This window comes from Pavona decussata, unplaced genomic scaffold, assembly GCF_977016875.1.
Source record: "Pavona decussata unplaced genomic scaffold, jaPavDecu1.1 SCAFFOLD_371, whole genome shotgun sequence".
Taxonomy (NCBI): Eukaryota; Metazoa; Cnidaria; class Anthozoa; order Scleractinia; family Agariciidae; genus Pavona; species Pavona decussata.
In genome coordinates, this window is record NW_028145747.1 from 1,602,109 (window position 1) to 1,620,451 (window position 18,343).

General features: G+C 37.9%; 1 protein-coding gene and 1 long non-coding RNA gene across 4 annotated transcripts in view; one reads left to right on the forward strand and one right to left on the reverse strand.

Moving 5' to 3' along the window:
- Window positions 1-3,412: 3,412 nt before the first annotated feature.
- The window catches only part of LOC146452409 (uncharacterized), an 87,390-nt gene continuing 72,459 nt past the window's right edge, over window positions 3,413-18,343 (reverse strand). For all 3 annotated transcript variants that reach the window (XR_014859761.1, XR_014859760.1, XR_014859759.1), the window contains one exon: window positions 3,413-3,701. This is a non-coding gene — a long non-coding RNA (uncharacterized LOC146452409). The remainder of the gene's footprint in view (window positions 3,702-18,343) is intronic.
- On the forward strand, window positions 8,686-12,334 carry LOC146452410 (uncharacterized). Its single transcript, XM_085098038.1, has 4 exons — window positions 8,686-8,732; window positions 9,399-9,588; window positions 11,215-11,342; window positions 12,216-12,334. The coding sequence occupies exons 1-4, from the start codon at window positions 8,686-8,688 to the stop codon at window positions 12,271-12,273; spliced, it is 423 nt and encodes a 140-aa protein (XP_084954164.1). The 3' UTR covers window positions 12,274-12,334.

An 18,343-nucleotide genomic window follows, 5' to 3' on the forward strand; every position in this document is an offset into this window, starting at 1 on the left:
CAGGTTTAAAATTAAATAAAAAGGGGAAAAAACCTATAAATTATCCCTGACTTAAATTTTTTTTAACTTGTCTAAACTATATGCCCTAGCGCCAACAGATAAGCCGGGAGTTCCAGGCATGTACTCCTCTATACAAGAAAGATCTTTGTCCTGTCTTGGTAGAGAGCTTGGTAGATAGTAAAAATAAAAGCGGAGCTCCAATTTTTATCATAGCATTTATAGAAATCTGCTAAGCGTATGAACGTAATAACCTAACCAGTTCCTCATCCTTTCTGCAGTTATATATATTTTTATTGCATATGCAGCAAAGTGCCCATCAACAATAACAACAACAATGTAATACAGAGGGCAATTTTTTTTTGAATGCTGATTTGTTGTAGCAGAGGGCAATTTTTCTTAATTTTCCTTTCCCCGAGGGCAAAATTACTTACTTCTGATAGGTCGAGCGGCGAAAATACTCGCTCCAAATAAGTTGAGCACGCCAGTTCTACATTTCGTTGGTTTCTTCATTTTGCGTTCAAAAATAACGAGTTCTTTCAAGTTCTTTGGAGTTCGACTGTTTAAGCCGGGTTGTTTGTACCACAAATACATGGAAATCAAGTGCTGCAGCTAGAAAGAAAATTCCTAAAAGTTAAGTTTTCGTGTCTCTTGCAAGAAACAGCAAACGATTATTTGTGTCAAAAGCTAAAAGCTTCGATCGGATTGACATTTGTTTAGCTGAGAAACTGAAATCAGTAATGGCAAACACTGAAGTGCTTTCACCTCGCTACTTCTTCTTACAACGAATGATAACCGAGCATAACAGTGTCTTTTTGATGGGAGGAAGGAGCAGGTCAAATTCAGTGGAAGAAATTACTCCCTAAGTTCCTTTCTTAGATCCACCGTTTGCTATTTTTATCGATCTATTTTCGCAGATTTCCAAGCAGTAGGAAGCTTCACAGCGCAGGTGAACAATAAATTGATGCCTGACATTAAGTTTTATCGTTGTTAGTCTACTCCTGAATTAAACTTATATTCTCTCTTACTTCATTACATGTGTAAAATTTACAACTCAGTCAATATTGCTCCTACTGAAATCTATAGCTAAGTAAACGTCAAGAAAAGGAGAACACGGGGAAATCTCATTTGGTTACTTGGCACAGATCTTTAAGTGTGTTCACAACTGAATGAGAACCGTGCGGTGCGAACGAAACTGGTCCGAAACAAAATGTTCAAAAATTAGTTTCTCCACGAATATTTGTCCTACCGAAACGATTGAAGTATATTTGTAAAGCTTGAAACATGTAAAATGAGGAAAAAAGCTATATTGATTGTTGCTCAGAAACGCATTAGACTAGGAAACGGCTAGCAAGTTGCCTAAATTGGTAGGAGTTGCGTTCAAGTTAACAGAGTAAGAAAAATTCACCGTCGTTTGTTCATGTTGTCCCTTAATGCCTTAAATTAGGTCATTTCACGTTGTTGTTTTGTGGAGGACGGCAAAGAAATGTACCAAAATTTAATTGCGGAGCGATTGTTTTTGTTCAAATGTTGTTGCTACCGTCGTCGTTGCTTAACAGGGTTCCCAGGCTTATTTGGCGCTCGGATAAAAATGTTTGAAAAATCATAACTCAGTCAATATTGCTCCTACTAAAACAATTCTGGCCCTTACAAAAATTTTAACTCTTTAACGCTTGGTTGTGGCCTGAAATATTAAAGTGTTTAAAACTTGTGCGTGTTTATACAGTCCAAGCGCATTGAAGCAGAGCGGCGTAAATGCATTGCATGTACACGGCTCCAAAACAAAATGTTCAAAAACTAATTTCTCTGCGAATATTGGTGGCATCGAAACGTTTAAAGTATCTGTGTGCAGCTTGAAACACGTAACATAAACAACATATATCGATAGTTGCCTGGAAGAAAGCATTTTCGTTTGCAAATGATTTGTAAACGGCCTTCGAATTACACGTCATGATAATTTTTTGGTGTAGGAGCAACTGAGCGGCCCGGAGAAAAATGTTTGGAAATTCAAAACTGTATCAATTCTGCTCCTGTAGTAATAGTTCTAGTCTCTATTTTAAAATAATCGTTAACAAATGGCGAATACGGGAAAATAATCTTTGACTTTTGGTAGAATTATTTCAGAGCTTTTCAAATTCGTGTGTGTTTACAAACACATGAGAGCCATGCGATGCGAATGAAAAAAACCGCCACGAAACAAAATGTTCAAATCCGTGAATCCGTAAATATTAGAGAAATCGCGGAGCTCTGTACGGCACGCAGCGTAGAGTGCCCACAAAGTTTATTCCATTCATTAGTAGATTGGTGTTAGTACTTTTGAGTTAAAATAGACTTGACCCTAAGTCAGGTCCCACATTTGTGAAAATAGGCTTTAACTACATGTATGCCACGTTTAATGCATCCTGAAGTTTAGCAGGAGGTATTTTGAAAAAATTGTAACAGTCAAAATTTCACAGAAAACAAAAGTTGAATATGTAAGTTGTTATTGACAAACGGAATTTCAATTTGTAAAATATTCAAGCTTTTCGAGCGAGGAATGACGTTTTGCCAGCGCCGGCAATGTATAGATAAATTGTAGAGTCCCCAAACTTAAGGTAAATTGGGTAGTTTTGGGGTCACCTTGTAAACCGTCTCGCCAACAACGAAAAAAAAAAAAAACGCATTGAGCTCAGTAAATGTGATATTTGATTATGGGATATCATGATTGATGTTCGTAGAAAAAAATAGGCAAAATCGGTGAAGAGTCGAAATTTGCCTTATCCGTTCTAACGCGGACAGCCTCTTAAAACGTCTCGCCATGAAGACCGCGAGATTTTATCCTAATTGTTATGGACACTATAGGTTAACAGTAAATTTCACAGCTAATTAAAATGTGTTACAGAATTATTGAAATGATAGTTAAAACGTTTCTCTGGTTAAAAATTAAATATGTATACGTATAAAAAACACAATTTTTTAAAAAATCCAACGTTTTGGTCAAAACTTCGGCCTTCATCAGGGGATAGTGATTAGAATTTTACTTTTTAAATTTCTTATCACTTCCCCTGATGAAGGCTGAAGTTTTGGCCGCAACCTTGGGTAGTTTAAAAATTTGATTTTTTAACGTAAACATATTTTTAACCAGAGAAACGTTTTAACTATCATGAATAAACCTGGTTACAGATCTATTTTTAAAACTATTTAAAAGTTTACCCTATGATTATGTAACTAACTCTGCGAATGTAGAAATTGCGTTAAACTTTGAGAATTATTTAGAGCAGAGATATATGCTACTTACAAAGAAGTTCGCTTCTAAGAGGGTACTGTCAAAAAGGCGTGCCGACTTCTGAAAAGCAGTTGAGGCACTTAGTGGTTACGATCTCAATTAAGCAAGTTAGTAACTAAGAGAACATTTATTTGAAGGCAGTCTCACCTCTGTTAGCACTTATTACGTTTTCTTTTTCATTATGTTCCAAGGATGCTGCTGGTCTGTCTGATTGCCAACTTCAACCCATTATGTCAGTTCACTATACTAAGTTCCCAGAAGGTCTGTGTGCAAGCTTTACTCTACTAGGAGTGGAACCATGACCTGTGTCGACGCTGTATCCGGTGCTCGATAGCGTTGAACTGCAATGGCTCAGTGTGGTTTCCTACTTTACTAGCAACCGTGTTATTATGTTCATTTGGTAGTCTGCTTATTGTGCTGGAGTGGTTTCTTCTTCCACCTACAAAAAATTGAACCAGTCAGTACCTTTAACGAGTACGAATATCAAATGGCTTCAGTGATTTTAAACTCGTCGGTGCAACACGGGGGTTGTGCGCTGTGGAAAGGAGCAACTTTACATAGATACATAGATACATACATATATACATACATACTTTATTTAGACTCCATTCAACAGGAACTTTCAGCAACAATGTTAACTATTACATAATAATTAAGAAAAGAAAACTTATTTACAGTAATTTAATGAAATTCAAAATATGTTCAAAATTGTTAAAAAAATATATTCAAAATCATTTCGTATAAAACACATTCTTTAAAAGTGTCCGCTTAAAACCATCAATTTCTTTAATGTTCTTAACGTTTATATACATTTATAAACTTTGTGAATGAAACTAAATATAAATGAGAAATTCTCGAAGGATGTCCAAGCTCACATGAAGTTGTAACAGGTGTTGGGATTCCCGCAGAAAACTTAGTAGAATATGGGGAACTTTAGCGGACGAACTTAATTTGAAAATACAAACCTGAGGTCATTTAAATTTGGTGTGTAGAAATAGTACAGATTCGGTCTTTGGAAAATTTTGACAGCGATAAGCCTTGTACTTTTAAGACAGTAGGGAATTTGGTCACTTCAAGCCATTTTGTGTTGTTGTTTCGACGATTCACGTGTAGGGCAATTGTTTTTCTTATTAAATACTATTGTTTTATGACGTTTTTGTCGCTGTCGCCATAGTAGCTTCTTAGGCCCGGTTCATACGTCGAACTTTACATGAACCGAACCTAATACCTATTAAGGTCGACCCAAAAATTTAAGTTCGGCAGTTGATTCAGACGTCGAACCTAACTAAAGTCGAACTTAATTAAAGCTCAAGTGAGAAAGTAGATTTTCGTGGTCAGCGGCTGTTGTTTTTCTCAACAAGATTCAAAATGGCGGGAAAGATGAGTTCTGACATGGAAAAGCTTGTTTGGTAAAATGGAATTGGGCGTGGTCAATAGTTTATTTTAGTATTAGTTTTTATTGATATTTCTTATAATTTCTTTATAAATATTATATTTTTATATAAAATTTTTAAATTCATGTAAAGCGCCTTTGATCATTTTAATGTTAAAAGCGCTTTATTAAGTGAATAAATTATTAATATTATTATTATTATTATTATTAAGACAGGCCAAACACGGCTACTATTCGTCGAGATAGGAAGAATATGACCTTCAATACTAATTTGCTCTTACGAGTACGTCTTTCAAAGATCTCCCCTTTCTGTACGAAAGTAGGGAAGGGTCTTTGTAGATCTCTCTTAGCAGAGGCTGATTTTCTATCAAGTGCCATTTACTCATCTGAATGGTTTTAGGTTAGGCACAGAAGGGCGATATTCCGTAACAAACGGCAAAATGTTTTTGCGCTTTTTTTGTTTGTTTTGTAGTGCCGATTTCTTTCGCTGAAATTGACTTCTGAGAGAGTTTTATCTATAAGGTTATCGAGGTAACCTCTGTAGCGTAATCTCTGTTTGAATAAAGTAATGTTTTCTTCAAATGTTGTTTTTGAAGATTTTGTTCTGAGAAGTCTTGACGCTTCGCCTTTGATATAGCCTGTATTGGAAAGTTTCTGTTGGTTTGAAGTGCGTGTATATATCAACAATAGTTTCTTTTTTTTTTAATCTTTCGCATCTCAGACAAGTTTATTTAGTTGTTTCGAAACAAGAAGAACAAGCACGTTCCTCTTTTCCCGCCATCTTTTTCAGAATGAAGTCCTTTGCGCATGCCAAGTCGATGGAAACCGCAGATCTCTGGTATAGATATAATTTATTTAATTTATGCGTAACGTATGCATTTGGTTCGGCACATGTAAAGTTCGACGTATGAATCGAAGTCGAACTTTTGCCGTTCTATTCGACTGGCGCAGTCGAATAGAACGGCGGGTCGACCCAAATACAAATCTGTCGATCCTAACTGATTCATACGTCGATCTTTACATGCGCCGAACCAAATGATTAGGTTCGGCTCATGAAAAGTTCGACGTATGAACCGGGCCTTAAAACTCTCTTTTGTCTGAAGTCTAACGGTTGCCTTAACCCTGTAATCCCTAACGGTGATCAGCATTAAATTTCTCCTTGCAATATCAATGTTTATTCAACCCCTGAGGTTATGAGAATTAAGGATATGATCACCGAAGGTGAATTTTCTTGATATTTTAATAATTTCTCTTCATTACTTTTATAAGACAAGACGCTTTTTCGAGCGTTACGCGGGATGCTTGGGTCGATGTAAGCATTAACTTTGAGATGAATGGCTGATTACCTGTTGGAAGTCTAGATCGTTGATTGCATAGAATGACGACCTTTTAGTAATTAGTTATCAATCGATTTTCTTAGCTCTTAATGATACCACGAGGTAACAGCAATCTGACAGATACCGGAAATTCTCGTGATTGTTACGAGCATGGATTACAAACCTTACCGTCTGCGCTGATAGGCCTTAACACGGTTTTCGACGCAATTTTGACGAGTAGGCAAACACGCTTGAAATAACAGTGTTTGTATGGAAATCCGATATCAAATAATTTTAGTAAAACATCGCTTCTGAAAAAATTCATGAATTGGAAATTTTTGACACTAGGAAAAGGATTTTAAGAAAAAAAAATTGGAGGGATGTAGCTGTGCCAGAAAGCGTCCAGTCGTGTTTTGAACTTTCCATACATTTGTCTGTATTTTTTCCCGCGAACTATTTTTAGTAGCAGTTCACGGCTGGTTCGCTATACAGACAAATGTATGGAAAGTGATATACGTATTTATATATCCCTCGTGATATACGCGCCGATAATAGATTTTGATTGGGCCGTTTTTGTTGAAGACAATCAGAACAATAGATCACTTCTAGGACAAAGCAGAGTTTGAAGTAACGACGAAGGGAAAAAAAAAGATACTCGAGCAAAATTCATGTGCAGATTTGAAGCTACGAAGCTACTTTACTTTCTATGTTAATGTTGTGTAAATAGTGTGAAATAAATGAACCTTAAACCTTACAACGAAGAAAAAAAAGATACTCGACCGAAAGCCCTGCGGGCATCCCGCGTAATTAATGTGCAGATTTATTTATAGCTACCATGAAGAATGTACCGAACCCAATTTTAGAGACGGTCTGCCGCGTAATAGTAATAAAACCAGTTAATGCGGTGGTATTTGTTGTTCATTCCTAATGTTTATTATTGGTTGAGCAAGCTCCAGCTAGCCTGCCAGCCATTCTCGTAAGCGGCCAGCTCCAGTTGCGGACACCTTTTTCCGCGTTCAGAGGGTGTCCGTTGAAAAAAATTTCTGTACTTACAGATTTAAGCAGGATTTTCTTTTACCGTCAACCTCGCGAAATTCGGGAAATGGCATTTGCTTATAATGATATCTCTGTTGAACACTACAAGGCAGCTTTTGGCGGATATTTTTTTCTCCGATTTGATATGATTCATTATCAGCCAAATTAAGCCATTAGGGACGGAGCGCAAATTAATGCATGACATAATTTCGGCCCCCTGATTGGTCAGACACTATTCTGTTTTCCCCGCCTCGATTTTCTACGTTTTTAAAACTGCTTTGACAAGAGGTTTTCAGCCGCCCGCTGGGTGGAAAATCTGGAACCGGAACACGGAACCGAACCAGAAGCCAGAACTGGAATCCAACAATCGGAATCCAGAATCTGGGATCCGGAATCCTGAATTCGAAAACTATATCTTAAAGAAAGACCAATATTATTTATATATTCTCACAAAATTTCACTATCCACGGTGTTAGCAGAGCCTGACGAGTGGAAAGTAAACGCAAGATGGAGGACCTAAAAAGACTATGTCACCACAGGCGCATGCGCACGTTGATAAGAAACATTTTAAAATGGTTGGGCCAACTTTTTCAAATGCCGCTGGAGGGTTCGGGAAGCTGTTTTCATCTGTTTGAATCGCGTTCATCTTCGGAAAATTAGCTCAAATTTTTCTTTACAAACGTTCTTTAGTAAGTACAGATTTTGAGAATCTGTCTGTGGCGATATTTTTGAAAGCTCTTGCAATGGCGGAAAAGCAAAAATCCAGTGACGAGTTGTGTGCGAATTAGTCTCAACCGGACTCTTCTGCACATGTGCCCCAGCTGACATAGTCCAATGTTTAATATTTGATTATTTCTATTCAACGCCCTATCCTATCCAAGCGCGGCGGCGCCGCCATCTTTCGAAACTCCACGTTTTTGGACGATACTCTCCTGTTCCTTAGTTTTTACCTTTTTACTACTCAAGTGAATGGTGCCTAACGGCTCAACTAACTTTCGATATCGATGTGAGAGTCAATTCGTGTTTCACAAAACCTTCCTTTTACGTAACCTACAATTGTAGCACTTATGCGGTGGCTTTCGCTCACGGCACGCGGGTAATTTTGTTGGTCAAGTTACGAATGATTGACATCTGACAGTGTACTCCTCCAACCTAATAACCAGTATCTCGTTGAAAACATGGACCAAAGGCGTAAAAATAAATTTCAGCTCTCTCCATAAGGAGGGGGTGGGAGGTAATGTACATGTTGTTAAATATTTCTCACCTAAAACATTGACTGCTGGTTTAAAAACTCTATCTTTTAAAAAATTCGTCTTATCGTCTGCAAGCTCTTAAAGGGCTCCACAATCCCTCACGTCCACAAGACTCCTCAGCAAAGATTCTGTGACGTCATCTGCCAACTTTACTCTTAGGCTTCTGTGTCGGTTTTTTTAAACAATATTTTTGTACGAAGTTTGCTCTGAGGGCGCAAAGTGTTCATCGAGAATGCTTATGTTTTGTTTTTAGAATTGTTATTAATTGTACCATGTTACCTTTTTACAAATTACTAGATTGCGGAACGTGAAGAATGAATTACATTAAACATCCCGTTTCTATCTTATTCCAGAGTAGCCAGAGAGCCGTTTTAAACTATAAAAAAATCTTCATTATACTGGATGACATGTCCCTTTAGGAGAAAAATGGGTAGATGTCAGCAAGGTTCGAATTACCACATTGGCAGGTTTATGTAGGTAAAGACTACATTCATTTATTTTCCCTTAGGAAGATGAAGAACGTACTTATAATGTGAGACAATACGCAATAGGTCCAGTTGAGAAGATGCTTTAAAAAGCAACATGTGCCCACCCCATCGTCTCATCGTCTTAGCGGGAACTAAAAGCTTTGAAAGTTTTGTGAAATATGAAATGACTCCATCATAGTCGTGTTCTCGGAAGCGAGATGAAAAGCGAGGCACCGTTCACTTTCAGTGGGGTAGGGTAGAAAAAAAAGCCTTTATTTGGGGATCGGGGAAGGGGGGGGGGGGGGGGACTACGTGAGTAAATTAAGTGAGTGGAAAGGATAATCCAAAAAAAGGCCACTTCGGAGGATTGAGGTGGAGCGGGGAGAGAGCGCTGAGTACAAATAATCATATTTTTAAAATTGCGTTGGCGTTGATCCCGCCCTGCTAATAGTGGCTAATAAGATTTTGCAGTTTCTCTCAAATAGTTTCCAATTCTGTATTGCGGATTCCGCCTTCCAGATTTCCGGATCCTCGTATTCCACAGCTTTGGGATTTATTGCTTTGCATACGCCTTCCACTGGCGAAAACCGATCCGCAGTAGGGGGGAGGAGGCGGGGTATGGTCAATTAAGGTTTGGTGCATAGTTAATTTCCGTGACTTCTTCAATGCAAGAAGACAATTTTGGGGAAATTTGGGAACTTTTTCGTCGCAACAAATTGAATTCGTAGGGAGACAAAACTTATATACATTGAAAGCATTTCATGTGGTCTTCAGTCTGCGATCGAGGAACAAAGATTCTAATCCCAGCAAGAAACATCAGCCTTCAGAGAAGATTAGCTGTTTGCATGAACCTGCAGAGAAGGTCAGTGTGGCGTATCGCTGTAGTTGTTTAAAGGAGGAGTTCTCATGTATTACAGTTCGTTCAACCCTAAGACCCCTACGAATCAAAAGACTTTTCAGAACTCAAAACTTTAGATCAAGGATAGTGGACTTCAAACCACCAGAAGTTTTTTAGTGATCAAGACAATTTGAATACATTTTCCTATATAAACAAGGTGAGAGGGAACAACATAGTATTTGTGACGCTTCATTGGGTCACGGTAAAGAATAGGCGAAAATTGGATATTTATTTTTCGCACAAATAAATAAAACAAATCAATTGCACCATGTGGAAATGTTTTGCAGTATCGTTAATACATATCTACGAAAGTGACTACAATTTAGGATTTCACTGAGGCGGTGACTACGCTGAACCAGTAACAGAATCTCTGATCGTGTTTGAATCATTTTTAATAATGACATATGCGACAGATAGATTCGATAAAACGTTGTGTTCTGGAACGGCTTTTGAGTTTTGCCGCATTTACTATTTCAAAAGGAAATGAATGGAACTGAATCGATGTTTCACTAATCCTGTTATTGCAATAGACTTTGCTCAGTGTCGAATCTTTGCTCCATTTGAATTTTTCACCTTTAAGTAAATCGATTCAACATATACCAGTTGAATATTTATTGCGAAATAATGACATTTTCAGTAGAAAAAAGCAAGGAAGTTTTGCGGCGTGCCCATAGCATGCAAATGCTTGACTTTATGCTGGAGCCGTAAACAGAGACTCTACCGATTGATACAAACAATCAGTTATGTGGTAATTATATGTTCTGTTTTGTTTTGGGTTTAATCTATAGCTAAATTCTTGTACTTGCAATTGACCGGTAGAATTTAAATTTTAATAGTTTTAGAACTACAGTGGCTCATTTCGTGAATGGATTCGCTATTGGTGAGATCTTCTAGAACGAAGAAAGGCTTCTGTGGAATGATGCCAATTTATACAAAAAGGTCATGCAGAAGACAACCGCACGTTTTCCACTGCGCGAAGGTGCATTCGTTGTGCTTTTGAAGGCATTTTTTATTGCTCCTAACTGAAACTCAATGTTATTCCTTTTACGAGTACCAAATAATTTGTGTTAATTGCGACGGAGGCCACATGCCTCGCTTAATATAAACTGACCTGCGGTTTGTGCATGAACTTGTAGGACTAGTGGCTTTCCGTGGCAGGCAGAGAAGATGTTTTTAGCCACTGCTTAGCCGAGGGACTGATCATGAGTAAAAAGATTATTAAACTAACAAAAAAAAAAGAGGTGAAAGAGGGTCGTGGATTGTGTGTGTTAAACAACAGTAGGCTAATGGCGGCAAATGATTTAAATTTTTAACTTTCTTCCAGATTACCAACCTCAGGTTTTTATTGTGAACGTCCTTCGCTACGTGTTCCCTAATTATAAAAGAATAATTTTTTTCGGTTTTCATTTGTCCGTCTGTCACGTTTAAAGATAGCTGATACACTTGCGTGTGAATCAAATCATTCACTAGCTCATCCATTCTTTATTTCGTAGTAATTATACGTTCTGTTTCTTTTTGGTTCAACCTATTGCTAAATTCTAGTATGACCGCGAGAATCTTTATAATTGTTTTGAATTTTGATATTTTTAGAACTATTGTGACTCGTTTCGCGAGCGGAGATCTTCTAGAGGGAAGAAGGTTGAAATGATAGCAATTTATGCAAAAACTGACATGAGGTCATGGCCAGAAGACAACCGCGTCTACTTCTCTGCGCGAAGGTACATTGACTGTGCTTTTGAAGCAGATTTATTACTTTTAACTGAAAATAAATGTTTCTCCCTTTAGGAGTATAAAATAATTTGTCTTAATTGTGACCGAGGCCGCATTAAAACTTGCAGTTTGTGCATGAAGTTGTACGACTAGTGGCTTTCCGTGTAGTCAGATTAATCCTTTGGAGTACTAGCGGCAGTGAAGATGTTTTTAGCCAATGTTTAGCCGAGGGACTGATCAGTAGTAAAAAGATGATTAAATGTGAGGTGGAAGAGGTGCGTGGATTATTCAAGTGGAAATGTGAGAGGTCATGAAAACTCCAATTTGATAACCAGTGAATTAGTCTTCAAGATACCGATTAAAGTATATATGTGTGTGTTAAACAACAATAGGCTCATGGCCGCAATTCGCAAATGATTTAATTTTCAGGTTTTTACTGTGAAAGTCCTTCGCTACGTGTTACCTAATTTTAAAAAGGGAATTTTCTCGGTCTTAATTTTTCCGTCTGTCACGTTTCAAGATAACTGATGCACTAGCGTGTGAATCAAATAGACCAAATAATTCACTAGCTCATCCATTCTTGATTTCCTAAAAATTAATCACTGGGGAAATAACTTGCGAGTCGATGCTGTTAGTTTGTCTTCAGCATAGTATTTTTTGTTCGAATGACGTTTTTACCAGAGAAAGCAAGCATGTTTTGCGGCATGCCCAGAGCAAATACTTGACTATATACTGGAGCGTAAACAGAGACTTCTATCGATCGATACAAACGCAATTATGTGGTAATTATATCTTCTGTTTCTCTTTGGGTTCAATCTATAGCTAAATTCTAGTATGTCTGCTAGAATCCTTATAAATGTTTTATATTTTGATACTTTTAGAACCACAGTGGCACGTTTCGTGAATGGAGATCTTCTAGAACGAAGAAGGTTGGAATGATAGCAATTTAATATGGAATGAAAAGGTCATGGCCAGAAGACAACCGCGTCTAGTCCACTGCGCGAAGGTCCATTGACTGTGCTTTTGAAGCACATTTATTACTTCTAACTGAAAATAAATGTTCCTCCCTTTAGGAGTATAAAATAATTTGTCTTAATTGTGACCGAGGCCGCATTAAAACTTGCGGTTTGTGCATGAACTTGTAGGACTAGTGGCTTTCCGTGTAGTCAGATTAATCCTTTGGAATACTAGAGGCAATGAAGATGTTTTTAGCCACTGTTTAGCCGAGGGAATGATCGTGAGTAAAAAGATCATTAAATGTGAGGTGGAAGAGGTGCGTCGATTATTATGTGAGAGGTCATGAAAACTCCTGTAACAAGTCAAAGTCATTCAAGATACCGATTAAAGTATATATGTGTGTGTTAAACAACAATAGTCTCATGGCCGCCAATGATTTTATTTTAAACTTACTTCAAAATTGCCAACTTCAGGTTTTTACTGAGAAGGTCCTTCGCTACGTGTTAAACCTGATTTTAGAAAGAGAATTTTCCCGGTGTTCACTTTTTCCGTCTGTCACGTTTCAAGATAGCTGATTCTCTTGCGTGTGAATCAAATCATTCACTAGCTCATCCATTCTTGATTTCGTGAAAATTAATCACTTGGGAAATAAGTTGCGAGTCGATCCTGTTAGTTTGTCTTCAGCATAGTATTTTTTTTTTTTGCGAATGACGTTTTTACCAGAGAAAGCAAGCATGTTTTGCGGCATGCCCATAGCAAATACTTTACTTTATACTGGAGCGTAAACAGAGGCTTCTATCGATCGATACAATCGCAATTATGTGGTAATTATATGTTCTGTTCAATCTATGGGTAAATTCTAGTATGACTGCTAGAATTCTAATGAATGTTTTATATTTTGATATTTTTAGAACCACAGTCTCCCGTTTTGTGAGAGGAGATCTTCTAGAACGAAGAAGGTGGAATGATGCCAATTTAATGTGCACAAATTAGATTTTGCAGAAGCGTGTATTCCACTGCGCGAAGGTGCATTCGCTGTGCTTTTGAAGGCATTTTTTATTACTTATTTCTTGCTGAAAGTAAATGTTCTTCACTTTAGGAGTATAAATAATTTGTCTCAATTGCGACCGAGGCCGCATGCTTCGCTTAATATAAAACCTGCAGTTTGTGCATGAACTTGTGGGACTAGTAGCTTTTCGCGTAGAGGCAGTAAAGATGCTTTTAGCTACTGTTTAGCTGACCATGAGTAAAAAGATTATAAGGGTTAAAAAAAATTGGGGTGAAAGAGGTGCGTGGATAATTCAAGTGAAAATGTGAGACGTCATGAAAACTTCACTGAGTAACCAGTGGAATAGCCAAAACAACAAAAACAGCAACATATGCAAAAGGAAGAAAATTGTTACTTCTGCAGACGAAAAAAATGTTTAGTTGTCACTAGTAGAATTGTTCGATTCAAACAGGCTTTTTTGTATTCGATGCTGTACATACATACGTATAAACATACATACACTTTATTTGATAACGCAGGCTGATGTGGACCTGCCTAAAGTAAACTAACGAATTTACAGGAAGAAAATAATGACAAAAAATGTGTTACAACATGTGAGCGAATGTGTATTACGTATGTATGATTAAGAAGACTAAAAGGAGATGGATTATTGAGAATAAAAATGGAGTCAAGAATAATAAAAGGAGTCATTCTTGTTCATAAGGAGGGAGCCCTCTTTATCGAAGCTAAAGTCATTGATGGTTTTGTAAGCGTTTTTTGAAGGTGTCGACGTTATCACAGTTCTTGACTTTGCCGGGGAGAGCATTCGATATCATAGTACCTCTGTGCTGAAGAGAAAGTCTTCCTAATTCTTTATAAGGCCATGTGTAGTTCAAGTTGTTTTGTTCGTCGTTTCTTATGCTTTTTCTCTCTCAATACAAAGAAACCTTGGATCTGTGTTGGCGCCGCGAGGTGATATACTTGATGGATGCGTTTAACAATTGATTTGTTGTATATAAAAAGGATAATGGCTGCCAACTGACCATTTGGAGGACTTTCGTGTTGTCCGGCTCGATTGCTTGTTAATCGATTGTTAAATTTAGCTGCTTTAACTTAAATGGCGGACTCCGTGAAGGAAATTTGATTTTTGTGATTGATGAGAAAGGGAAAAACGTTGACTTGGATCAATGTGAATCGATGGAACTCTTTAAATCAATTAAAGGAAGAATTCTCATGGCTTTTAATGGAAATTCCGTGTCGCTAAGGGATGTTTCGTAACATTTCTTCTTATACTGTTGCTTCACTGAAATGCAATTGTTCATCTTAACACTGTCACTAAGGGTAGTGCATTAGTTTGATGCATTACTGTTCGATGAGCACGAATTGTCGTGTAAAGTTCTACCACTTCCTTTTCTAATAATTAGTAAAAAGTGGGGATCTCCTTTTTCCGTCAAGTGCATGGTTTGTGCCGAGTATATATCGACCGATATCTTACACAGAAGACCAGACAATTTGGCAAATAACAACATGCATGGATGTTCGGACAATTTTGTCTAATAAAAGGATACCAATATTCTTTGCTGATCAGTAAAGAGAAGTATGGAAAACTGAATAAGTCAGCTAAGGCAAGGTAAGACAAGCTGCTAATAAATTTCGTAACCTTTCAAAACCCCAGGTGAGGTTGAATTTCGCAGTGTTGTTCCTTCTGATTTTTATGTTGCTTATTGAAGAATTTGAAAAAGCCAGTTTTATGGCACTGACACGTAGTCAAACGCGATTGTCTAAAGAGATTCACTTTAAAGTCCATTGTTGATTCTGTAATCCTGAAGTTTGGGGTGCCGTTTCCTCTGGACGTTCTCGGCGTTACTCTAGTTAACATATTCCGTGATTTTCGGCGCCCACCCTCCTGAGTGAAATGAAAATGGCCATCTCGATGGCGAAGACATCACTGAGTGGCATTAAGTTCCTAATCTTGCAAGGTAAATGTTCTCTAGTAATTGGCATGGCTTTTTTTCGATCAGTTGACATTTCGTAAACATTATCGTGGAGGCTTCACAGCCATATCCTGTTGATAGAAACTTTAGGTATATGTATGTTTCTTACAACATAATGATTTTCTTGAAAAATGTAACACGTTTAAGAGATAAACAAATCGCAGTAGCAGTCAGTCAAAACTGTCTGGCATGATCGCAGTGTCTTCGCTCTTAGTTCTTTAATAGCCTGAACAAGGCAACTGTATTAATTCAGGCAATTCCTATCATTAATTGGCTACTGTTATGTCATTTGCTATAGGAACAAATGGACATATTTAACTTACGGGCAGTAATTGAACTAAAAATTCCCGCTTGAAGCCTTTCCCAGATGGAATCAGACTCTTGTTAGGCTGACGTCGTTTGGCTGCACCAGTTTAAAGCATTCAACAGTGATCCTGGCAAAGTCAAACCAGTCCAGCTGGATTATTTGTTTGATATCGTAATCCTTGAATCCGCACTTTAGTGGAAACAATCTCGCGTGAGTTAAGAATGGTTCCAAAGAGAGTCATATTTATAAGCAGCATTGTACGTTTGCATACGTAACCCATTAACAAATGACAAACTTGATTAATTTTTAAGTCTCGTGTTTCAGTAACAAACTCAAGGGCGTTGTAATGTTATGGTGATCGTGGTTGTTTTTTGACCAAAAGTACATTCATAAATATTCCTTAAATTGGAAATTCTGCATACAGCAGATTGTAACAGATCTAGTTCACAGTAGGCCAGTAATTCGTTTGTACGATATCAGCTTCACAGTGATATACATCTCTTGCACAATGTTGGCTTGCAGGCCGCTTCGCTTTCAGTTTAATGTTGCCGTCTTTAATGAATGAATGCTCAACAACGGTGACACGAAGTTGTACTAGCGACATAACTTGGCGACTTCATGTGTTTCTAAGAGAGATTCCCCAAACTTGTCACAACGTAGCTCGGGCCGGGCTCATCTGAATTTGAAGTATCGATGAGATTAGTATATATCAGCGGCATGGAATCCTCCTCCTCCAAAGGGTCAGAAGCTGCCCCTTTATCGATCAAACGTCCCATTAAAGGCAGATATGGTCTTTATTCTGATCATATCCAGCCACTGGGCTTGGCTCGTGTAAGAAAACCATATGCGCTCTGTGTTCTGTGTATTCCAAGTAGCCTTTGGATTAGCAAACCGTTCCGATTGGCAAAGAGAAATTTGGTTGGGCATGTCTTTCCTCTCTCTTTGTAGGGGATGAATCCAGTTCTTCCTCTGTTCAGGTCGGTCATGTTGTTGTCCCACCCAATTGTGTTCGTATTGCTGATTATGTTAATATTAATATTGCTTTGGGTTGTATTGCGCAAATATTAATCCAAGAAATTTTTATCTGCGCATTACGTTGACTCAATATGTTCTCTCAAAGCTTTAATCTGGAGGTGGTTACTCTATCTGCCCTGTTTCGGAGGATCTTGTTAGAACTACCTCTAGCAGCTATTATTTGGGCTGGACGACCTTAGCAGCCATTGCTTGAAAACAACGGCCTCTTCCATCTCTCCATCTCTGACTGCAATCTTTAACCTCAGTATTTCTTCTGTTTTTTCCCGACCTTTAGAAATTAAAAATGCGAAGGTTTCGCCGCTTCCCTAGGGTAGTTCGTTATTTGAACGATCCTATTATTGTACATTATAAGTTCTTGCTGTTGTCTGAATAATTATTGAGCAACAAGTACACCTAACTTTTGACGACGTCCTCTCGCAGCTCGAGTTGCTTCTGGATTCACAATTTGGTTTTCGAAGTTACTGCACGTGTGAGCTTCCTATCGTTGATCTTTTAGATCTTTCTCAGTGCTCTTTTATTTTTCTAAAACAACTCGTTGCGCCTTTGTGCAAGATCTGGATGGTCAAAGAGTATGAGAACCAAAGAGCGGCAAAAATAATTTCGGCAAAAAAATGTCCTCCTCTTCGCCATCCTCTTCATCTTCAGCAAGCTTGAAGTAGAACATCAGCAGCAAGATGTAGCACTATGGATCTCACCCTGTCAGCCTTCTTGCCTCTCAATGGTAGATTGTGGTGGTCTAAATACTTATTTAATTCTGCCACAGTGAGCTTCCCGGAGTTACCACCTTCCAATACTTTTTCCGCTCTTCTAGAGTGATATATAATGCTCGTATAGTGATCCTATGGGGTCTATGTAGTTTTCTGATAGTCCGAATGCATCCAAACACCCATAACCAAGCCTTTGTAGAGGCACGAAAATACAGATCTCTAACAAAGGTATTTTCCTCCTACTCAGTATTATCTTAAGTTTTTGTATCGTCGTGTTGTAATGATTTCCTCCATTCAGTTCTCTTCCTGTATGATTTTCACCTGAGGGTTTCTGGTAGAGCATTATTGGTGATCCTTATATCCACTCCTTTGTGAAGAGGAAATTCCTTCACCCCCTTGTTCCTCACCTTAGTTTTCTCTGCTTCCCTGTGTTTCCTGCATTTCTCAACAGGCAAAACTTAATCATCGCGGTATAATAATAATATAATGATAATAATAAAGACAATATTTAACGAGGGTAACACCAGAAAAGCTAACACAACATAATTAGGGTGGCCCTCGATAAATATAAAATATAGAATTAAATGAGAAATTTAAGCCAATTTATATGTAATATAAATTGAAGTTAATGTGACAACCATGAAACCATCTGTATCAGTCACGCAAAGTGCTAACAAGACAATGACCACTGTGTTTAACTCTAAAGGTCAATTCGACCTCGTGCATTTGACATGCTGTGTCATAAGTAAGCCAATCACAATGCAGGAAGTGTCGCTGTCAATCAAAACATAGACTTCTCTCGCCTTCCCACATGTAAAGTTCACAATTCTTCTCCATTTCAACTGTTACTTTCACAAACTACCACCCACCCACCCCCTTGACTTTTTAGTATATTTGCCACTTACGTTAGTAGTCTTGATCTATTCCAAGTAATCACTTTATCTGGCATTATTTGATATAGTACCAGGCATGTTGCCAGCTTCATATTCATGTCCACACTCCTTTGTTCCGACTTCAGTAG